Genomic DNA, 24,909 nt, shown 5'->3' with positions numbered 1-24,909 from the left:
CAAAAAGTCGACCGAAGGCTTTTCTCACCATCTTTTTTTTCCTATCTTGAGAACAGACATAAAATTAGATATAATGAAAGATAAAAACTAACACATATTTATTAAATGGTCTTACAAACAATCAATATAATAATCCCATGTTTACAAAATAGTAACCAAGCCAGGTAAAGTGCTGTGAAGTACTTCAAACACAGATGATTTGTAACGCTCCAGTTTCTGGTTACCCGCTATGGAGGTGCTGCTCACAGAGTGCCGTGCACCGGTGAGCTGCCAACACACACTGGGACTGCGGGGGAAGTGCGCTCAGAGTGCTGAGATGGAGTCTGGAAAAGTGCAAACCAAAGCAAACCAGGGAACAAGAGCGGTTTGGGATCCTACCGCTTCGGGCCAAATGAGTTCCCTTCCTGTGCTGCTTTCAGCTGGAAAGCCATGGGTCAGTGCCCAGAGGGGCATCAGGACAGCACGCAGTGCAGAGAGGTGCTCTCGCCCTGCACTTCATGTGCATAAAGTCCTGATTCAGTGCTGACAGCCCAGTCTGATACTGAGGTGTAGGAACACGTGGGTAGGTTTTCAAGTGGGGTCAGGGCACCACGTGGGCAGATCCCATGGCATCGAGCTCAGAGTGAGCTCGCCTCCATGCTCCACAGCCTGACCGTGCTGGGGTTGGCCTGGAAAGCGCCCAAAAGCTGGCCTTTAGCATCACAAACACAGGCTTCAAGGCCACAACCTACTCGTGCTCACTGGGCCTTCTCCCTGCCCTTGTATTTCATTTTGGAAGATGAGAAGACGATGACAAAGGTTAGCGAGGAGACAAGTTGAACCAGGGGCAGTTGATGTGACCGGAGCTGTACATAGTGGCTACGTTGTAGCTGCTGCTAGAATATAGCTTAATGAAGGCTTCTGAAGTTATTTCCAACTAAACAGGGTGGAAGGGTTACAGAAGAGAGAAATATTTCCTTTGCATTCTGCTATCCAACTCTTGTGGAATGTACTGTGGCTGAGCAGAGGGTTTCCTACCAGCCCTTGTTTGGGAGCAGAGACATTCCACAGAAAATAAACATCTTTCCTCTACTTTAGAAGGAATATTGTATGCTACAAAATGACCTCCTTCCCATTACACAGTACTTAGGGGCTTGCATAAAAAATACTATATAATCAGCTACCATGAGAACAGATAAATTCCAGACACTCAAATAAGCAACAATGTCCCTGATCTTTAATGATTTGCTTGCTCAAGTTTTGCTATTAGTTTCTGTAAAAAAATTGAGACTCACACTTCATCGGAGAAAAACTGATCTACGTTGACACCAGAAAATGGATCATTTACAAAAAGTCCAATAAACTCCTCCAACGGCTAATCCTCCTTGATCTAATTTATTCTCCTAGAAGAGCACCCAGTGTTAGGTACTTTCATGACCACAAGTATTCTTCATAAAATGACAATAAAGTGCACGCTGTTGCAATGCCATCGCTGACAGGCACTCTCACCCACCCACTCCAGCGAAGCTTACAAAGGACTGCTGCCTCCCCAGCCTCCCCTATCCTGCAGCCTGTCATTTCCCTGGGCACCAGCACCCCTGTTCAGAGAGCACACCTTGTCTAGGAGCTCTGCAAAGTCCCATCAGCATCCTGGGAGTTGTAGGCTTCTCACTGTATCTACTGCCCTGTACACGCAGAAAGGACACAATGTTCTTGCCTAAGAAACATAAACGGCCTTTAAACTTCGTGATTTCCCAGCAAAAGCTTTCTTTCTTTCTATTTTTCCAGATGGGAAGGACAGGCTGGGGGAAGCTGAAAAGGAAACTTAACAATTAACAGTGTGAAAGCAACGTGGCCATGTTTTTTAAATAATTTTCAGAAACTTGCTTTTAATGGTAAGATGCTATAATTTCAAATTAGCAACTTGGGTGATCTATATCCAGCATCCACTTATCTTGAAATGGATTTGATAATGAAGGCACAGGCTCACTTTTTTACTGGTAAAAGACAGCAAACACGGTCAATATGCATTACTGACACAAAAGCACAAGCGACGATAAAGCTAGTGTCAAAAATTCTCAGCGTCTTTCCTTTAGCTACAATCTGTTTGGCCATCTGCCTACCTTTTCACCTCAAGAAAAGAAAAAGTAATTAGAATGGAGTTAACTTCAAACACAGGTTTACCAACACATACACATTAGTGGAAATTCTTATACTCTGTTGCTGAACTTTCTGAGGGTCCTAGATGACAATATTCGCCTCTTAAAATGCCAGCAAATGGAAAATCACTTCAGTAGTAGCAGCTGACATGGTCCCTCCACTTTGCTAACAGTTTATGTCACAGTAGAAAAACTAACTTTACTTCTTCCTATTTCTTTGATTACTGTTGTGTGGTATTACAATTTGATTTTGTTAAAGGTGAACGAAGAAGCCCCAGGAAAAGTTAAAAGAATAACCTGCTTAAGATCCCACGCCATTCACTGAGCATGTGTGGAGTTTAAAATGGTCAATCACTGAAACAAGTTCATTTTTGTTTGATTGTTTGTTTTAAATTACATGCCAGGAAAAAGACTCTGAGTGTCTTCCATAGCAAATCACTAAGTACTTTAAGTATCTCACAAGATCCAGCTTGTACAACTTTTGTTGAAAGTGATGGCAGTTGTTACAGGGAAAAACAAAACCAAATGAACAAACAAAACAGAAACAAACCCCACAACATTTGGAATTATGCAAGTGGCAGCTAAAAAAGCCCTTCTCTTCACCTCTAACTTTTATATCTTCCCTAGTCCAAACAATAACTATCCCACCTGCTCCCCAAAAGGCTGTTCAGATTACACAGTAACTCATCTATAAAAATGTATTGGCTGACTTTACACAGGCAATACTGCCAAGGGCCAGACTCTGAAGGAACACAGCAGGTGGTCAGTCACATAGCGTGCCACTTCACAACTCTACAAGCCTAAAACAGCAAAGAATGTGGAAATGCATCACCATATCCAATATAACTCAAAGTTTTTTAAGTGTTAAATAAAGTTCTCCAATAGTGCTGCACACACATTTAAACCAGACTTCCGCTGGTTAATGCATTCTTAAGTAGGAGATGCACTATACATAACAGGAACTGCAGGGATTCATACTTCCTGCCATGATTGAAGGAGGTGAGATTTAGTTAATCTCACTGCGATCCTCTGATAACTCATCCTTGCTGTGTTAACCATTAATTGTATTACATGGTTGGCAACTATGAGTAAATCAATTGCCGATGTTGAAAATTTGGCTCAGGACCCCAAAATGCATGTTTGGCATAAGGTAAAAAAACCTCTCCCCCAATCCTTTTGAACAACTGACCTCCAACACACATCTGCGACCGAACAGTGGATAGATAATTCATTTCCATGCTATTACAGTGAGGTATAACTACCAGAAACATTAAACTATCAGTATCAGCTGATATTTATCCAGTTAATTCACTCTGCATAAGGGAAATTATTACAACACATCTAACGTGATAGTTAAAGCTTACAGCTCAGAATTTTCCTTTTTTTGCATTTGATTTTTGTGTGTGTTCTATGTTTCATTTCCTTTATGTCACCAGCTGCAATTCCCAGGTTAATGGTTTCCAAGCAGATGTGAAAGGAAGCCTGAAGACTTCTTTTTTTCCTGGGATTCTGCTTCTTGGCCTTGTGAAAGTCCCAATTCTTTCTCAATCTGCTCAAGCTCTGACTGGTCGAGCAGTTCAAAATCATCGGCTTCCTCGGTGTCTGTCTCCTCACTCAAGCTGGGCGCCGGGCGTGAGGGAGCTGGCTGCACAGACTGTAGCTGGTCTTTGATGGCAGCAGTCACCGCGGCAGCGATGACATCCCCAGCAATACCGCTCATTAAATTAAAGGTTTGGTCACTGGTCAAAGGCAAGGAGAGCCCTGCGGTGGACGGTCTCTCTTTACTCTGTCTGGAAGAACGCTCCGCCTTTAAAGACATTTGTTCTTTGTTTCTGTTTTGCTGGATGGGCATACCGATGCTCGAGTCATCATCGTCATTTGTTCCTGCACCATTTTCTAAAGAAGGGAATTCTGAGAGATCTCTAGCGAAAGCTTCTTCGTGATCACTAGGTCGGTCAAAATCTATCACAGGATTAACAGAGGGAAACTGTTAGCAAACAAGAAAGGCTTCCTCCAAAATGCAGCCGTATCTAAAAATGCAATTTGTAACTTTGAATACATTTATTATTCCATAATCTTCCGTAGTCTTAACACAGCGGAGCTTTATCTTACATCTAAAATAAAATAAAAACCTGGTACTTCGTATCGCCTGCTACCAACCTGACTTTGAATTTGAATTCATACCGTGTGAGGAAATCATTGCAATCCCATTAAAAATGATTAAAATGTAAAACAAAGGAACAAAAAAAAATAAACCAAGCACTTAGATATATTGCATTTCCCATTTCAGTGGGAAAACAACATTAAAATTTTCTGCCTGAAGTCATTTTACAATATTTATGTGGAGATCTGAAAAACTGCTTGAGAACAACTCCTTTCAGTATTGTTTGAAGAAAATAAGAGAAACTACAGATGACCAGTATGGTTTCATGTATTCAAGTGGATACAAGTAGAATGCAAAGTAGTAAAAAATTAGATTTTACTGACTGCTTTAATGGCATGTTTTTAGAAATGTGTAAAGCATACTGACTACAATACATGGCTTGTGGAAAACACCTGAATGAGCATAAGGGAATACTTTGAGCTAATACTGCTAGGCAGTATCTGAATGAGAAAGCAAAAAATATTCAATTTGAACTTACTTTCTATGAAAACAAGCAATATGAGCTTTCATAAGGGCTAAGGAAGAGAATCCTAAAGCTCTGATACATCATTTTCTTCATTTCCTTTTGGAAAAAGAGGCTGGAAAGCTGATGAGGAAGGGCTGTGTTGTATGCAAAGTGGCAGCTCAAATGCAGAGAGCTTTGAGAAGAAATGTGCCAGTCCTTGAACTCATCCAATCTGGTCTCATGCTTGTGGGTATGTCCAGTTTGCTGAGGTGCTCCGCAGGGGAGAAGAGTGGATGTTTTTTATTTTTCACTTAGCAAGGCCTTTAATACGCTCTCCCACATTTCCTTACAGCATAATTGGTGAGTGAACTGGGTAGGTGAACTGCTTGGTGCATGGAAAATTGGCTCAACTGCAAGGCTTACAGGGCTGTGACTACTGACACAAAATCCAACTGGATGCCAATTAGTGGTAGTGCCTCTGAAAGGCACTGCAGCCAACACTGTTCAAAGTTTTTATTAATGATGTGGATGACGGGTTGGAGTGCACTCTCAGCAAATTGATGGACAGAAAGAAACTGGTCTGGGATGCAATTAATATTCTGGAGGTGAGAAACCTCATTAGGCTGGAGAAATGAAAGGGAATGTTATGAAGTTCAGAACTGTGCAGTCTTGCAACTGGGATGGAATAACCAATGTAGCAGTACTAGCTGGGGGCAATGAGACAGGAAGCATCTTTGAAGACATCCCAATTTACAATTTTATGATCATGCAATGCAGGCCATTTATAACTCAAAATATTAGCAAAATAATTTATGTTATTAATTTGGCCTTTATAATGTGACTATGTAATATCATCCTACTTGCCATTTTCAGTGAATTTCTTAGAAGAAAGGTGCAAGATCAGCAGAGCAACAAATCTACACAAAGCTTTACACCAAACTACCGTTATTCTTGGTATTTATTCAAGCTTAGTACAACTTGAATGCTTGGTCTGTAAAAAGCCTGAGCTTCTAAGTTCCAGACAAGATCAAGACAATTGCTTGAGGATCTCTTCTTAGTCTTGGTCTTAATGTCTCATTTAGGCTCATGACTGTCTTTAATTGTCTGTTTAGCCATTCAAAGTATACACTTCTTTCTTAAAAGAACTGATACTAACTTAAAATGTTTACTTGCTTAATAGGCCTGGTAGAAGAGATCTGGCACATATTTGGATGCATCTGTTTTACTCACTGCTACTTATATGTTTAGATGCCTAGTGATGTGCTTCAATATTTTTAAGGTGAAGACAGCTCTTATAGAAGTTGTATCCAAAATAAACACTAGAATGAAATTTAAATTCAGTATTGAAAAACAAACAAATAAGCAAACAAGTGAAAACAAACCAAAAAAGGCCGAACACTTCTGTTCTCAAATTCGCTAATAGTTTTCAGGTAACTTACAAGATTGCAATTTGCTGATAAAATAGATGAAGCTGTTACATACCATCAGATGTGTCTGTCTGTGGAGAATACCCCTCGGATAAGTTAAAGGTCCCATTATCAGTCCAAGATACTTCCGATACATCTGTGTCAGACACTGACAGCTCTTTGGCAACAACTGCAGGACTAACCTACATATAAATTCAAACATTCACACAGGAAGCCAATGTTAAGATACTGAAAAAGAAGTATCCTGCATATCACAGCACTATACACTATCTTTTATTTAAGTTTTAATGGTAGAAATATTAAAATAATATTACAGAAGACTTAGAAATGAACCATCCGTCTTCTTAATTCATGAATATATTCAGCTAAAGCATAGGAAATTCCAATTACTTATTCTTAATATCTTACTGTAATGAAATCAAAATAAACTTGCAAATACAACATATGCATAAATATAAAGAAATGCATCGAATGAAAACAAAAACATTATCCACAAGATATCTGAAACACAGCCAAATCTTAACTCCTTATCCTGTAAGAATTTATCAGTGTTCAGTTATGTCTACTACAACTTTTTATCCGGTTATATATAAATTTGAGAATATTAAAACTCCTTCAAGGTGATCACTGTCAAAGTCAGGCTCTACACATGACCAATCCAACACTGTATCAGAATTTCTAGAAATCTAATTGCTTTTTTAACAACTGATGTTCTGATTATAATGTAAAAGTTGTCTGCCATACGTATTGAGAAAAAAGGAGGTATTAGAATGTTCTCATACATACTTGGAAAGATATTTGTAGATAATACACTGATTTATACTATTATTGAAAACGATCTGACAAATGATTAAATAAGTATCTGACAAATTATGTAGAGTTTCTATGCATTTCCCTTTTATATTTTAATTTTTAAAAATTAGCTGCAGTTTCACTTCTGCAAATACAAACAGCTGCCCTTGCTATGAAAGTCTAGTTTAATCATTCTATAGCCAGTACAAAATAAACACACTGATCTAGATAGTAGTCTAGATATTATCTATATAGATTTTAAAAAGAAGATATGGCTGACTGAAAAAAGTCACCTTAGGACACAGGGCTGATATGTCTAATTCACTGTCATCTTCTGTGGCTTTTGTTTTTGCTGTTTCTGAAAGAAAAAAAGAAATTATCCTACTCACGACAATGGACTTCCAGACTGTGTATGTGCTCTCTATCACACAATTTAGGTAGTACAGCAAACTGTCACCTGTTGATATAGGTATCATTTATGTAATATGCTATGGAGGTGAGAAAAAAGGCTGGGTAAAAGGCTCGGTATCTATTAAAATATATTGGGCAGCAGCCAAGGCAGAAGAGAGAATGCTGCTCTGAAATTCATTCAAACACATTTATTTATCTGCATTGTACTTCCTTCAGAAGCTTCTGTTGGATCACATTAACGTAATATGTCCTCAGCAATATATATTTACCTTTTAAACTATGCTGCCAGTACAAGCTGCAATTGCAACATACTGTTAAAACAGGCAGTGCAGTTACGCCAGCACATTACATTACTTTTACCTGAAAACATACAGTTTTTTGGATAACTGCATGAAATATTCATTCCTTTTTCTTTTTTCTTTTTTTCTTTTTTACACCCAGTTACTCTGCTTTCATAACATTTCTATGCAAACATGCATACAAAGTATCCTGTGATGTTTGGCAGAATGTTGCTCCTAGCAGATGAACAGAAACACAATTTTCACCTAATTTCCTCTCTGTCTGAGAATAACCTGGTGAATATTTTAAACTAATATAAGCCAGTATCACTGGAAAGCACAGTCATGTTATTGTTGATTGGCTGTTTTTGCAACTTGCTGCTTCTTCTCTTGTGCCAGTACAAGGACGTGTGAACTCATGAGCTGAAGCCAAGTGGTTAAAAAATGCAGGGAGTTTGCCTGGGTTAAATTAAACTCCAGGATGAGAGGCAGGAAAGAACTCTAAACTGGCCCATTTTTCCAGCACTGGCTTATGAAATTTATGAAACAACAGCTTAATCTTTCTCTTTGCCAGATTCACTTAAAACTAGAACAAGGTGGAACAATGCATAAAAGAAACAATTCAATGCATTATTCCTTATTTCCAACAACTATTTCACTACATGTGAGAGAAACAAAAAAATGCAGCTGGTTCCTCTCACTGTGTTTAGGAACAGGAAATTATACAATTAACTGCTGTAAGAAATACATATTTTAAAGCAGATATGAAATCTACTAAGATAACGCTGACTAAAAAGTTTAGGCTACCTGCAAACAATGACTACAACTGTGAAGTTTTAACAATCATAACTAGCACTTACAAAAACAAACTTAAGACAACCTCATTCACTTAAAATATTTTTCCTGAAATTGCTTTATAATTTAAATCCAAAGGTTTCTGAGGTTGTAAGAATTTCGAGTGAGATAGGTGAGATTTTGTTTTAAGCTGATTTCTCCCTGGTCTGACTAAAAACTTTGAATAATTTCAAGCTAATGGCCTACTATAATTCTTAAATGCTTACTGAGTATTTGGGGAAGAAAACATCTCATTTTTCTTGTTGCTGCTGGGAGTAAAACAAGGCAGATACAGATGCTAGAACAGAGCTCAGTCTCTTAGTAAAATCCTGTGGTGTACAGTTTTGTGCTCTTGAGTCATTCTCTCTCCTGGATGAGTTTGCCTTATCTAAATAGAAATAGACATTTCATACCTTATATCAAGTAGGCTTTTTTTCTGAAAATCTACAAGCAGTACAGCTAATCACATATGAAGAGAACCATCAGTCCTGCCTTGCTTCCCTCCATTAAATCTTTTTTTCTTTTTTTTTTTTTTGTCCCTATACCCAGATGTCTGACATACATTACCATTCATTAAGCTAACGACAGCCAGGTTCAAAGTAAGAAACACCTTTACATTTGGCTTCACAGGACATGTCAAACTGTTTGCAAGGCAAACAATGTGACACATCTGCATACAGAAATGCATTATTTGGGACTGCACTTAGTTACTCACCAGATCTCTCTTTTTTCTTCTGGTTGATGTATTCCACTATTCCAAAATCTAGTTTCATCAGAACAGACTTAACTTTGTTGCATAATTTCTGTCCAAATTCATTGCACTTGAGGAAGGGACATAAAAAGGCACACAATACTGTGATAAGGACAGAAAGAGAAAATGCACTGAAGTATTGCTTTATAAAAAGTTAATAAATAAAGATTAAACAATGCATTGTATTATTAATTCTACACAATATAATTAATTTTGCATAAGATAACACACATTGAAATGCCCATGTCTGACAAACTCTTAATAAATCCATCTTCTGGGAGCCACTCCTACTCACCACAAAACAATACCATGGTATTCACACCAAATGACATTCTTCTTAGCTCCAGCAAGGGACAATTTATGATCACTGTAACATTTATCATCATCTTGATTTAGTCTGATTTTAACATCCCTATCTGAGATACATGGCTATGCAACATTATGCCAGAATCAACAAGCTGAAGAAACCTGTAAGCTGTCTTCCAAAGAGCAAATGACATTTGTCAGAATTTACATCTATGTATGCATATATACATGTGTATATATGCATGTATGTGTAACTATAAATAAAACATAGTCTCTATACAGAGACCAAATAATGAACAAACCACACACATAAACTGTGATTGGAAAAGAGACCATACTTACACAAGACATAGGAGAGGACAACTCCAGGAATGTAACTTCCCAAGACAGTGAAAAATGTACATACACTGCAGACTAGTAGGCAAAACTGACAAAGACATGAAAATTGGCCATTAGCATTTCCATTTTTATAAACATTTATATCATTTTGCAAAGAAAAATTCTCCAGAATGTTGCATTTCAAATGAATCTAGAATGCAGTGGAAAATAGGGTTTTTTTTTCTTTTTTTTTTTTTTGTTTTTAATTAGGAAATGCGTTAACACTTCCTGTGCAAATAAGCATAAAACAGTGCACTTTTTGCTAGTCAGAATGTATTTCCTTTTCTATGATAAAAAACCTGCTATTTTTAGTCACAGGCTCAGTAACTACTAAAATTATGAGAAATTACTTTGCCTTCATTACACAAAAATGGCTTAACACTTAATATGCAAGAAACAAAACCAACTGCTAGGTCAATTTAACAGTGCATACATCCAAAAAAGCAAGAAATCCTTTTGTAAGTTATATAGTTCTGTTATATTATTTCACACAACCAATTTGTTCTGATGCTTGCTGGTCACCCTAACATCCCATAACGACAAGACTGAGTTGAATTTTAAATAGAAAATTTGAGATTCAGCTTCTGCTGTAACTGAGATATGCACAGAATCATAGAATGGCCTGGGTTGAAAAGGACCACAACGATCATCTAGTTTCAACCTCCCTGCCATGGGCAGGGTCATCAACCACCAGACCAGGCTGCCCAGAGCCATCTTTCTGCAAAGCACAATATTGAGTACAGAACTGATCTGTTAAAAGTTTACAGTAAAAATTCATTTGCTTTAGAGTTGAACTGCAACAGAATTGCTCATTCAAAGAAATTTTGCACACAGCTAATGTGCTTATAATTATACTGCAAAATAGTGATACAGCTCAGAGAACAAAGTCAGGAAAAAGAAAGGAAAACATGCTGTTAAAATCAACTTTTCTAAATCAGGATTAGACCTATCTTAAAGATATAGCTACTCTGTCACATTAATACAGGGCAAAATTATAGTACTGGGTATACGAATATTGCATTTCCTTACTTCAGTATACTCCAACTTCTTTTAAACATCACCTCATCATCCTAGCCAGAATTTTTTTGCATGTGTTTTTATAATTCATATACCTTTCAAATGTATTTGACCCTCCTGTTCACTGGTATTTTCAGTCTGAACTCCTAATATTCTTGTGTAGTACCATGTGCTTCCAATTTGTTTATTCTTAAGGGCTTTCATGAAGAATTTTGTAGCATTTTTAATTGCGATCAAAAGAGAAAAAAAATACATACCCTAATCTCCTTCTACATTTTTATGATTAGCAATAAAAATGTAAAAGCAAAATCTACATTTTCCCAGTGCTATTGGTACTATATGTTCTTACATTTATTTACTTTTTTCTTTGAAAAAGAGTGCTGGTTCACACTGGACTAGAAACTACATAATCATTCTCTTCCCATTAGGAAAGAATAAACCCTGCTCTTGCTTTCTTCTTCATGAACTGTGTTCTACAGCTCAGTTTTTCCAGAAAAAGAGCACCAAATGCCTGAAGCTGTATAGAAGAAGAATTATCACACTAAAATATGAAGAATTCTCTTTTATCATGTAATACGTACAATACAGCCCTTTCTGCAAACTACAAATATTTGGAAAAAAAAATCCACACATATGTTTTTGAATGGTGCTGTATTTACTGATTGATTGACCGCTTTTTATAGGTTTTATAAAATAGTCATGCTTTAAATCTCCCTTCCACAGAATGACTGGTGAGGTTCCAGCAGCTGAAAGAGTAGAAATTTATTGCTAAGCTTTACCATGGACACCTTTTCTCACTGATCATCTATCTACCTGTGTTCTGCACACAGGGAGCACTTAGGAGAAACTCATGACTGAATGCATCATAATATGTGTTTTGATTTCTTTTTCTGTGTTTTTTCCTTTTTTAAAATCTATCTCACCTTTGTATCCAACAGTACCAAATTATCACTTTTAACTCTCCAGTGCTTACCTTGCCAGGGTTTTGTTCCTTGAAGTGGGACATTTCTTGAAGAAATACAAATAAATTCATCAGTGCTTCTGAAAGGCACTGATTTATTCTAAGTCTGTAGTCTTGCCTGGAACTGATGACTTCCCAGCTGAGTAAAATGAACACAAATACACAACAACTTTAGTTGTAGCTCATATGAATACTGAAGTTGCCTGAAAATACGTGAAGCACTATTGGCTTCCAAACTAACCATTTTGAAAAGATATAGCCTTCAGCTATCTAATGGATGCTGCAGGGTAAGAGTATTTTAAACATACTTTTTCTTTAGACATTATACAAGCTATAAGAGTCCATGAGAATTTTAGCTTTTCTCAGTAGGAAGTTATTCGATTGGTTGCTTTTGCCTAGCTCCTCTCCAGGAGGCACACACAGCCTACTACTGTTGTGTCATACTTCATTAGCCATGATTTATGTTCATTCTTATTTATCTTTTATTGTATTTCGGAACATGAACTTGTTAATATTGCTTACTTCTTGGTATAAGGAAAGTTATGGAGATTTCCAAGTATTTGAACATATGCTTATATTTTTGTGAGGCGTTCTCAGAATGAATTCACATACAACAGCACTGCAGTCTGTATTCTGCTGAGCCTCATAGCCCCGTTATTTTGGAGTTTTGTTCCCAAAAATGACAGACTTATTGGCATTTTCATTTACTTAACACCTAACATTTTTCAGAAGATAGATGGATCCCTACCAACACTGGCTTCTTTGTCCTCAAAAGTATTTCACAGATCCCTTGGAACGAGTTCACAAACCTGCAGGTGCCCATAACCCCAAGGTTAAAAAAGAATGTCTAAAAAACATTGCTCCCTCATGTTATTTTCATTTTTTTGAGTCTATAAAGAAAAAGCTGTGATGATGCAGGTCTTATTAGCAAGAGCAATGAGTTTACTTAGAAAGCCAAGGAGATAATGGTTGAAGAAAAATGGGGAGGAATTCAAGGTGTGATTTGCTTCAGAGTTACATGCACAACTGTACTGTACTACAAGAGATATGCAGGTGTTTCCTGAAAAGATAACCTTCTCATAGCAGGGCTGAATTTATATGCTGCTATTTTGAGACAGTTTTGGGAGCAGGCAAGGTGCTAACCCAGCACTGAGGGGATGGTAATTAAAATGGTCAAGTGGCCTGAATGAGGCAGAAACCTTGATCAGTGAATCACGAGAACACATAAAATAATGCAGCCCACATGGTTTAGTACATTGTGTTGTCAAATGTAAAGAAAGGCTTTAGACTGCTTCAGATTTCTGGTCACAGATTAATAACAAAGCCATTCACATGCTTGCTAAATATATGCAGAAACATGTATTTCACTTTAATTTCTAGTGAAAAAAAAAAACAAACCAAAAAACCTATTTATATATTTTCAGTTAAATAACCCACAGGGATATACCAGATATTCTACTAATTGTGATAAAGGAAGAAACTGAACTCTGAATTTCAAATCCAGTGTTTCACAAAAGTAACACTGTTCTTTAGCTCTCCTTGAAACTTGCAGCTAACATTTCAGCCAAAATGACTGAAACGAATGGAAAACCTATCTGACATCCAATTTAGCAACGTGCTTGATGAGTCTAAGGCCACTTTTTCTTAAAAAACCTATACTCCTAAATATGCAGGGTAAGAGGGCTGCAGGCTTCTGGTGAATTGTACAGTTTGGTCCATCTGTTGTCTGCACTTAAATTTGTGAATTTTTACATACTTAGTTGTAAGCCAGGAATAAGCCTTCTTCCTGCTTACACATGACATCCATCCTTATTTTACATGAGCATGTTACAGATCTTCTGTTGCACTGTGGGCTTCTCAATTTCTTTGAACCAGCTTTGCAAACATAACAGAGGTTAAACATTTCCTATTTTCAAATTCGTGGACTAGATAGCATCACTTTTCTATAGAAGTCAAGAAGGATTTTGGTTAAAAAAGTCTATTTACACACGTGGACGACCTTTCTCTCTGCCTCTATTTAACTACTGCAAAGCAACTTCACCACGAGGTGGTGATACAGCACCATGTGTGTCAGGGTAAGGTGTGGGAGCCATTTTACACTGAACATACAAAGTATTAAAGGAGTCACATTCAAAGTATGGTATGCATACTGAAACAAAGAACACAGCTTTTAGAAGAACTAATTTTTTGCCAGTGTAAAACCAGTTAAAGTTTAAAACGCAAGCTGTTGTCCCATTCCTGCTGTTATTCTTGTATTTATTACAGTACAGTATTTCCTATTGTATTGCAGTAGTGCAAATACCTCTAATGTTACAGAATATTCAGAGTGAGAATATTCCCCTTTAAGAAAAAATAAACCATTTTAAATAGGGTATCTGAAGATCATAGGGTGAGAGTCCTATGTCTCAGATGAGGTGACTTCTGCAGGACTGAGAACACACATTTGCCAGCCATGCAGGACACTGCATGCATAGGACATATAAAGGCATTCAATAACTCAGGGAGGATTCGGAAGAAACACAGCAGAAGCAATTAGGGATGTTAGTAACGAAGAACTTTGTGTTCTCAACACATCCACAATACTGTTTTCAACATTCATCCTCACTGATGGTTGGAGACTTGAGAAAAGTACTATGCTAGAATTTTGTCTTATGAGAATGATATTTCATAGATAGGCTATTCATCTTGCAGACACAACGCTTCCAGCCTTTGTAACACAGCATTAATATGCATTTTAAGACCTGCCTGTTCATTCTAGGATTGAAAACTACTATAGTGACAGTATTATGAACTACAAAGTCATTTCATACGCTTTGCTCTATCCTTTATTTAACACTGTTGGCAATTAAAGCAGAACTTAATGGAAGAGATGAAATGGGTAGGACTGATGTCTGCTCTCAAAATAGAGCTTTGAAATACACAGGACAACTGTAGGCAATTAGTTTACTAATGTCAAAAGTTAACTGCAAAAATAGAAGAAAAAATTTAAAAAGGAAGGCATTAGCTGCAATAATAATGCAGAGTATCTTCATATATACTAACCACCAATATAAAGACAATATAGATCACTGTGGAGGAGACACTACAAGGCACTAAGAGAAGAACAGTAACAATTAGAATACACAAATTATGCGGAACAATGTAACATGTGGGGAAAGTTCTCCGAGTTCCCTCTCTTGCTTGCTACCACTTCTCTCTTTTACCAGACTGAGAAAATGAATGTGTGAGCTGCAGGGCAATACAGTGTACTGCCAGATGCCTATAGTCTGTGGTCAGCTGGTGGTGCACTGACAAAGATGAAACCAAGCATGGAGAGACAACTGTACAGGTGAAGTTTGGCTCAAAGCATTACAAACCCACTACTAAGTTTGCTCCACAGAATAATATTTGTCAGTTTCTTGTAGCATTAAGCTACAAGAAGTCATGAGCAACCTTTGTCTGTTCACATTTTATTTTTATGAGGAATACGGGGGGAATGTTTTATAGGTTTTGTACTGATCTTGGGCAACTACAGTCATGCATGGGGTGCCTCTTTTCGCTCTCATCTTCCATCAGTTGTCAGCCCCAGCAACATTTGACACTGTGGTCCCTTGTTCTCTCTCCCCACGTGAGTGGCAGTGCTCACTAGAGGTCAGATGGAACTAAGGGACAACAGTAGGGGGAGTGAGAAGGAAAGATATGGGTGCAATGTGTATTTGTATGTACACAAAGGTATAGAGCTTCCTGAATGCTCTAGTAGAAACAGATAAAGACTAAACCTACATCAGACCAAAAGCGTGCTCTTGCAGCTCGGAAGGCAAATGGTATCCTGGGCTCCATCAAAAGAAGGGTGGCCAGCAGGGACATGGGAGGTGATTGTCCCTCTCTACTCTGCTCTTGTGAGGCCCCATCTGGAGTACTGCATCCAGGTCTGGAGCCCCCAATACAAGAAAGACAGGGAGCTGTTGGAGAGGGTCCAGAGGAGGGCCACAAAGATGATCAGGGGACTGGAGCACCTCTCCTACGAAGACAGGCTAAGGGAGCTGGGCTTGTTCAGCCTGGAGAAGAGAAGGCTGTGGGTTGACCTCATTGCAGCCTTTCAGTACCTAGAGGGAGCCTATAAGCAGGAGGGGAGTCAACTCTTTGAAAGGGTAGATAACTGCAGGACAAGGGGAAATGGTTTTAAGTTGAAGGAGGAAAGATTTAGGTTGGATGTCAGGGGGCAGTTCTTTACTATGAGAGTGGTGAGGTGCTGGAACAGCACATCCTTGAGGTCCCTTCCAACCTAAGCCATTCTATGATTCTATGAAAAGCTGACATGCATTGAAGAATGCATATGGTAAATTCGTGTTTAAAGACAAAATGGAAAAAAAGAGAGCCATAAATTGTTGTGGATAATAAATGTGGAGTGCATGACTATGACATCAGTCAACCAAGAACATAAGAAAGTACTTCAGCATAACGGTAGTTACAGTACTTTAATAAATGACTTAAACATGAACCCTGTCCTTCCTGCCAAAATAGATTTTCTAATTCCAAGGTTCCAAAGCGTCTCCCTGAGCATGTAAGTATCCAGCTGTGTCTGAACAGCTTCACAGTTTGTGTACCATTTAGAAAGAGGAAAATTTTATACTCTCCTAACTTATATCGAGTTTTAAATAAAATAGTACAGTTCTATGCCTGAACTGTCAGTAAAACTGAAGACATTCAGAGAGAAAACTAATTACTCATATCCTTCTAACTACTACGTCATTCCTAAAATGGAGCAAATATATAAACTGTTTCCCTGTAGCTGTACAAAAACACACCCTCCCTCCCCAGATGCTTCAACCCATCACAGTCACAAACACTGGCCAGAAGAGTCCGTGGCATTACATTCTCTAAATATGACTGATGGTGTCATACTCTCAGTTTGTATCTAGACATCTGTTCAAGCAAAGCCCCATCACATTTCTCTCAGAAAGGTCAGTAGCTCTCATGTTACTGGTTTCAAGATCTCTTCGTGATGTGCTGGATTTTTTTTAATTATGTGTACATGGTTTTGTATATACCCACATATACACACTACTTAGAACTGCAGCGGGCACAGAGCAGACCATGATGTAGCAACTGGAGGACTGCACCTACATAAACAGAGAAGTAGATAATTATAGTGCTTCCAATCCTGCTTCATTTCCCTGCTGTAAATGCACACACTTCAAACCTGTGCAGACTCTGTAATTTTAAGTGGAACTTAGAGTCTGTTTGTCAGGATGGAAGAGCTCAAAGTTAAATTACCAAAGATATGTAAATCAAAATATAGGTAATATGGCTATTCTGTATTTGGCTTTTTTTTTTTTTTTTTTTTTAAACTTGCTATCTAGAGCTTATAGAAATCCAATTCTAAGGAGCATTTACTGTCATATCAGAGCATAAACATCTGATAAAATGCTGTTGCTATAAGGGACATGATATTTAAGGACAAACCTCAAAGGCAACCAGGAGTTTAGTATAAAACTTGAGCAAATTAGATCAAGTGTATAAACTGTGAGCAAAACTGGATCAGGAAGGTTTACTTTCTCAGGGCTTTCACAGTTCTCTCCTGGGATGAAAGGAACCACCACAGTGCAAAAGGGAAAGACTATAATGGTGCAGTTACCTTTCTTCGAAAGAAACATTTCATACCTGGCATACACCAAAAATGCATTTTAAAAATTGTTTTCTAAATTATTCAGGGACAGAGATAATGATTATTAAATGATATTTAGATAATGTTTTTGAAAAATACTTAAACGTGCCCCTCTGGCCCTGCAATTTAAATTTCAGTTGACCATATACTCAAAGTGAAAAGAGCTATCCTTTACTCTCCAAAATGTATAATAGTAGAAAAAATGCAACTTACAAGTAAGTGGAATTAAGAACGAATGCTAAAATCTCTAAGATCTATGACTGAAGTGTGTGGTAGAAAACAGTGCAATATTGATGAGCCTTAGTGCTCTACAATATACTCAATCTGTAAATGCTATGTGCACTGCATGGAAAGACATAATAGCAAATGCCAGTGAACTCACGGCATAGCATCTTAATGACCAAGATGGCTAGTTTCAAAGGTGATTATGTAGAGTTGTGTTTTAACCTGTGCCACTTCTGGATCCTATGCAATAGTTAAGTATACTAAAATAATTATTTTTGTGTCATGTGGCTATGACGCAGACAACAAAACTTGCCATTTAAATGAATCATTTAAACCATGTCATGTACACCATGTAAATCATAACACCATGTAAAATTCTACTTTCTTCAAAGAGATTCATGGAAGAATTACTTCTGTAATTGAAAGAATGAGGAATACAGCAAGCATCTAGAAATACATTGCTTCTCACACTTCCCCTTCATCCTAAAACTTTTTGTTACAAGGTCTGTATTTGTTATAGAAATCTCTCCAGCTTGCAGATATCTGTATGCGCTTTATTTCTCACTGCTAATCTATAAATATTGCAAAGGCTTAGTGTGATGTGATAACGTGGCAGATACATCCTTTAAGCAACCACATTGAACATCCTTTCACTACTAAGAATCAGGCACACGTGGAATCTTTCAAATGTACAAAATCACATTTTCATTTAAAAAAAAAAAAAAAATCAGTCCTGAAGAGTTACACCAACACTTCCCAATAAAAAAAGAATGCTAATTACCATCTCTCTTGTATTTCAAATACATCATTTCTAAGACCTACACTAATTCAACAGCATGCAACACTGATACTCAAACTTTAAAACTGTTCTGAACATTCATCAGTCTTCTGCTGACACCCAAAATTTGTTCTTTTTAATCACAGCTGTTATTTTTTTTTTTTTTGAAGGGAAGGTATACCAGAAGCAGCTTTATAAAAGTTTTATTTCACAGCTTTCAGTAACAACATGTCCCCTTTTATTTCTATTTTTGGTAATATTGCTGTACAGTAAGTATGTTTAAATGACCAGCACGTGATAAGCCTGGATGTGCTTTTCTCAGAGGCCTGCACAGCAGACTGGTCAACACATGTGACTGTCAACGAAACAAAATATATGCAACCTTTCATCCCTGTGTCTATCAGCTTCCTGCACAGCGTGTTAAACTGAAGTCGTGACAGCATTTGTTCTCTTTGGCTCACGTGGGAACAACTTGTCACCACTGTGTTGCTAAGCCATACCAATCCCATAAACAAATATATATTTTTTTCCCTCTATATTGCTCATCAAGAAAAACTTGTCTTAAAAAGAAAGCAATGCTATCATTATAAAAATACACTCTATAAAGAGATAGGGAAATTCATCTTGTCCTAGAGGCTGCCTGAGGAAAAAAGAAAAAAAAAAAAAGGCAGATGACTACCAAGATTTTATTTGGAGAGGATTCATTTATCTCTTACATTCAGTTATAACATTGGATGTGTTAGAAAGCATTGTCAAGGAGCTATATTCTTTACTTAGTGATTAGATACAAACTGGTGAACCCAGCATTCTTCAACACAGCACAGCCTCCTAAGTGTTGTTTTTTGCTGAATGTCCAGCTAGGTTAGCAAATATACTCCTACTAACATGTGGGGCATTCTCCTGTGCAGCTTCTCTATGCTGACTCTCCTCAGCAAAGTGACAGGTCAGCTCTGATGGGAAACACTTCCTTTGGCCTACACTACTCTCGCCCTGCTCTCCTGAGAAGAATACTGGCTACTCCAGTTTGAGGTCATCCAGAATGTGAAATGTAAGCTGACGGTCAAGTGCTGTTAGTTCAAAGTCATGATTTACTAAATCAGCACAGACTCTTCAGATGCCTTTTGCATGAAAACGACTCTTTCAGAGTCACATAAATACTATTACAGACTCGCTTTCTATTTAGTAGAAGCTGTAATGTTATTACTACTCTTAGTGGGCTGCTGTATTTTTAGCAAAAGAGTACAAGGGCTGGGATCTTCCAGGTCAGCCTCCCATTTGTAATAGAAACCGGTGATGTAAAAGAGGTATTTTTATTGCACTATTTTTGTTTAGAAAAGTAAGGAAGTTTTTTTTCTGTCAACAGGAGCATAAAGTTCTGTTTGCTGAACTTTAAATAACTCTGCCCAGTTGTTATAAGCAATTCTTTTACATTTGTTTGTCTCTCTTCAAAGTCAATTCTTTTAACCCTTTTCACAAACTCAACCCATTTTCTTCCTTCAGCTTCCACATTCTTCAGCTAAGATACTTCTAGTTCAAGGCCTCTCAAAGTCAAACAGCTAGGAAAGATGAGCTGAGCACTCCTTAAGTTGCACAGCGGCTGCATGAGAAAGAAAAATTACATTTTCAACTGCCAAACAAAGAATATTTTTAAATTTGCAAAAGCATCATAATGACTTCTTTGGATGATATCATAAGGTCTATGAAGAAAGTCGTTCTGTTTTCATTTGGCTTCACCAGTATAAACCAGCAGCCATTTGCTCTGATGCATTACTGAGAGCTCCTAACCACTCACTGCCTGCATTTGTGCAGCAAGTTCAACAATTAAAGCAATATCAAATACTTTCCACTTTACTAGCTAATATTAGCAGAAAACACAACTACTCTTATGTGATTACAAATGTGTCATTAAATACCATGTAGATTTGACTTTAAACCAGATCTCCATTTTTCTGAAGTCCAAGTATATAGTGAAAGAGGTCGTGCACTGAGATTATAGCTCAAAAAAACTGGTTCAAAATACAGGTCAAAATAAGAGCCTTTTTTTTAAATCCAAGTCAGCAAAGATTCCTGGCTAACAGTTTAGTGCACCATCCTTTTTGATAATACGCACACAATAGCAATTAGAACAACAAAGACATTGCTCTAATGCAGCTAGTTACACTTCAGTACATGCCTGAAGAACTGTATTCACAGTGCCTTTTATACATTCTTGACCATCAGTAGATTCCTCATGAATTGTCATTTTTTTATGCTGTTGTTTTTTTAAAAAAAATACAGCAACTTTCACATGTAATGGGGAAAATATTGTTGTTATCTTAACTACTTCAGTCCTTGACCTTTGACTACATCCTTGTTCACTGTTTTTCATCTGCTACGGCCTGGGATCATATAAACAAACAAAGCAGAAGTGGGTACCTGATCTTCACAACTCTTAAGCCTTTTACTATCTTTCCTAAGAAGCATTAAGTATATTTGTGCATACGTTCCTTTGGTTATTATATATCTAGATTCACAGTATGACTAACAGGCTATTGACAAGTGCCACACCTTGAATAATAGTGTTCATAAAATTCTCTGGTGACAGAATATTTTCTAATATGGGACATAATCTGAAGAGGGGATAAGATGTATGAAGTATTCAGTTGTATCTGAGGAATACAAAGACTGTAGCAAGCTGAAACCAATCAGTGAACAAAGCTCTACAGCCTCTACACAAATACAACCATCCTCCTTTTTTATACAAACTGACCAACAGCTTTTATTCTTTGCACCCTCAAAATTACGTTATCTGTATCCGTGTATTTAATAGCTCTTCTTCTGCAACCCTAAACTGCACAGCTGTAGTATAGTTCTCATACTATTCTAGTACACTTCCAACAGATCTTCCTCTTATTCCTTCCTGTTTAACTTGGACCAAAATATTCTCACCTCCATAAAATATCATTACCACATCTGTAAAAATGATCTTGAGTTGTATCTTATTTGTTACCAAAGGCAGATTAATTCAAGAAAATAAGAACCTTTTGATGAGGCTACTTTCTCAAACCTTGCTGCTGCATAGCAAAGCCACAAAAGGATGGGAGACTAGGATCAGAATCAACTCATATAGTGGTGGCTGCAGAAATGAGAAATAGGAAGAGCAGGCCCTATTATCATACTTTTCCAAGTTACTGCTTAAGAAATATTTGTCTTTTTTGATTAATAAAAAAGCTTTGATTCATAGAATAAGAAGTCTTAGAGGTTTGGGCCTAGTATCACAGCTTATTTAAATGCCAAAATCTGTTCCAAGCCTTCATAGAGAAAGAATTGTGAACAAAAGAAGTTCTATATGACAGAGTGTGCATGCTTTGCATAGAAATTGCATCTTCTTACATGCTGATAAACACTGCATTAAAAAAATATATATATCAAAATTGTGATATTATTTTTCTCAGCTGCTACCATTTCCTCCCATCTTGTATTCAATTAAATATTTTCAAAGGAGGACATGACGCAAATCCTTTATAAAACTGATTCAAAATAAAATAAAAAATAAAAATAAAGTGTCTATGATTTGGATCCTCCATTTTTTTCTTCAATGTGTCATGCATACTGCTATTTTCCTGTACTGAAAAATATACAGTTTAATAACAGGCGATTCAGTTAAACAGTCTTTAATGAATAGCAATTAACAGTTCCGTGTTAGCTATCACATATTTAGGCAACATTTCATTAAAAAGGAAAAAAATGTGCTACCCGGTGCTACAGTAACTTATAATCCATGCCATATATAGGGCACAACCTAGATCCCTGCAAACGGAAATGTGTAGGTGACCCCACCCTTGCAAAGACCCAATTATGCCACTGGGGATCCATTCACCCACACTTATCCAGTTAGGTGACAATGTCTGACTGTACTCATCTACTACAGACATCCAGAAAGTTGTTCACCCATCTTCCAATGATGCATTCACGTACATATTGGAAAAACATCCTCAATGATTAAATTTAAATATAAGAAACAGAGGTTGAATCCCAAGCCATAACAGAATGTTCTCTTCTGATTTCTGTGATTTCTTAGATTTGCCCATTTATATTAGATTTTTTTTTAAACTAATCTCTAAAAATGTCTACTTCTAAATAAGGGATTTCTTTTTCTCTTTGGTATTAAATATTTATGAGCACTGTTTTGAAGACCACATTTTATATAGCATCTAGAAAGTGAAAATCATAACTACAGAAAGACAGTTTGGACTTAAAAAAACCTAAATCATAAAGTCTATCATAGCCAAATATGACTAATATTTACTTTAAAATATCTATTTCAAAATCTATTTAGCTGAATATATTTAGCACATTTATTCCCATAGGAATGTGCTAGAACACATTTGCAAAACTGTATTAGTTAATTTACTCTGAAGTTTTAGGTCCATCTACTTTCTTTTTGTCCTGTTGTTGGTTTCTATAACTAATTCAGATAAAAATTCAATTTCAAAACGATTGACATGCCTCAAAGGGACACAGTGCCCTATCTCACAGTAATGAATTATGGTTCTGTCAGTATGTGGCTGCACATAATCTATTTGCCTCTCTGACATTTTGAGACTTGTAAGCTGTCCCAGAGTTGGGAAAAGCGACATGCAGAAATCACCCAGTATTTCATTCCATTTAGCTTTCGTTTAAGAATTATACAAAGGATGTACAGTTTAACCATTATGTAGACACTAAGATTTTATTCTTCTCTTTTACAAAGCATTAGATTAGCAGGACAGGCAAAACACTCAAAGAGTTAGATGAGCTGTTATAACACAGAGCAAACAAATCTTTGACCTAGTATGAAAACACAGGACTTCACAGAGAGATTACAGGCAGCTTTGCTTTATACAGCACTGTATGAAAAGGCCATCAAAATCATTTACAGTACCTTTCATCTTGTCCCAGGTCCTCACTGTCTGACATTTCAGACGTAAAAAGAAATTATGACTCTCTCTCAAGCAATCTAGATAATCCAGGTAAGGGTCTTCTAGTCTGCTTTGTGTTTTAGTAGCACCAGACAAGGAAACTGCTCTGTTTGCTGCGGAGAAAAGTGCTCCTTGCTCAAAGAGCAAATGTTTACAACACATCCTAAGTGTCTGCTTGTCTTGAATGAATTTCAGAGCGTTCTGCGTTGATTGGCCAGTGCTATAAATAAACAAGTCGTGACTCACCTCGCACACTATGACAGGGTGTTTAGTAGCAGGCACAGCCAAGAGTACAACATTTTTTTCTTTTGGTCATGTGAGAGAGAATCACCACCCAGTTATTGCATCTTATTTTTCTCGTTCCACTGACATCCTTCCTCAATGTCTCCTACTTGCTTAGGAGCAAGTGAACATAAACCAAAATTATACAAAGCTAGATGGCACTCAACTTTAAAAAGTAATAATTTTTAACAGTATAAAAATAAAGAGCTTACTGCAATTGTAAAAAGTTCAAATTTTATTCTCCACGAAGCGCAAGCCACAATTTTTCTCCACTGACTAATTCACAGTCAAAATACAAACTCAGCCATTCTTTTCAAATAAGGAATAGGAAGACAAGTTTTCAGTAACTATTAATTGCATTACTTTTAAGTTCTGATTCTAACTGTGCCTGACACAAGCAAGCTGTCATAGGGATACCAGCAAACTATACTCGCAGCCCTCAAATAAGAAAAGTTATGCCAATAGGAGGAGGTTTTCTGCCAAAATACTTCCAAAATCCCTTGTGAACAACCTATGTTGAGCTAACAAAATCACTTTCCTCATATCGCTTGCGGCTATGTGCATGACAAGGATTCTGTCACTCCAGCTACACCAGCTATATTTCTATTAAATTTCAACACCCCAGCCACCTTGTCTGTGCTGATGAAGCATTGTAGCTTCATCAGCCCAAGGCTCCAGGGATCACATATTTGTGTTGTTCAGCGCTGCTCCTTCACGTGGCTTGCTTCTTCCATTAAACAGCTTGGCCTGTTCTTCATATAACGTCAAACAATTATTACATCCAAAGATCTTCACATAGAAATCTTTTTTGTCCTATAAGGAAGTTCAGCAAGACTAGACCTGCTTGCCCTGTGTGAGGCAATAGGAACTGTTGTGGAAATGTGAAAAAAACAAAGCTGGAACAAAAGGTATGCCAGATTAAAAATCAACCAGCCAGTGGAATCGTCCATTTGGTACTCTGCACTTGATGCACTGCAGGTTATGTAGCACTCAGTGGAAAGTTGCTTAACTTTCAAAACTACAAAGGGACTACGTCCTTTCTTTTTACTTAATATAAAAGACTTCAAAACAAACTGTAACTTCTAGATTAAAACTTCAAAAAATCCATTACTTTCAGACTTCTTTTAATATGCAA

The 24,909-nt window shown here is 37.2% G+C and overlaps 1 protein-coding gene across 2 annotated transcripts in view; it reads right to left on the bottom strand.

Annotated features, from left to right (window-relative positions):
• Positions 1–74: 74 nt before the first annotated feature.
• RETREG1 (reticulophagy regulator 1) overlaps positions 75–24,909 on the bottom strand; it is a 62,597-nt gene continuing 37,762 nt past the window's right edge. Inside the window, exons 1-7 of one of the 2 annotated variants that reach the window (XM_090137074.1) lie at positions 23,456–23,815; positions 11,915–12,041; positions 9,889–9,973; positions 9,205–9,342; positions 7,260–7,324; positions 6,230–6,356; positions 75–4,100 (exon numbers count right to left, since the gene is read on the bottom strand). In XM_090137074.1, coding sequence (XP_089993200.1) covers positions 3,589–4,100; positions 6,230–6,356; positions 7,260–7,324; positions 9,205–9,342; positions 9,889–9,973; positions 11,915–12,041; positions 23,456–23,490 — 1,089 coding nt within the window. In that variant the 5' untranslated portion in view covers positions 23,491–23,815 and the 3' untranslated portion in view covers positions 75–3,588. Of the gene's footprint in view, positions 4,101–6,229; positions 6,357–7,259; positions 7,325–9,204; positions 9,343–9,888; positions 9,974–11,914; positions 12,042–23,455; positions 23,816–24,909 lie in introns of those variants that run through there. The other variant, XM_031589229.2, reaches the window with a different exon arrangement.

This window comes from Phasianus colchicus, chromosome 3, assembly GCF_987193195.1.
Source record: "Phasianus colchicus chromosome 3, bPhaCol1.hap1.1, whole genome shotgun sequence".
NCBI classification, from domain to species: Eukaryota; Metazoa; Chordata; class Aves; order Galliformes; family Phasianidae; genus Phasianus; species Phasianus colchicus.
The sequence above is the reverse complement of the archived record's forward strand: the minus strand, read 5'-3'. Positions and strand labels throughout refer to the sequence as shown.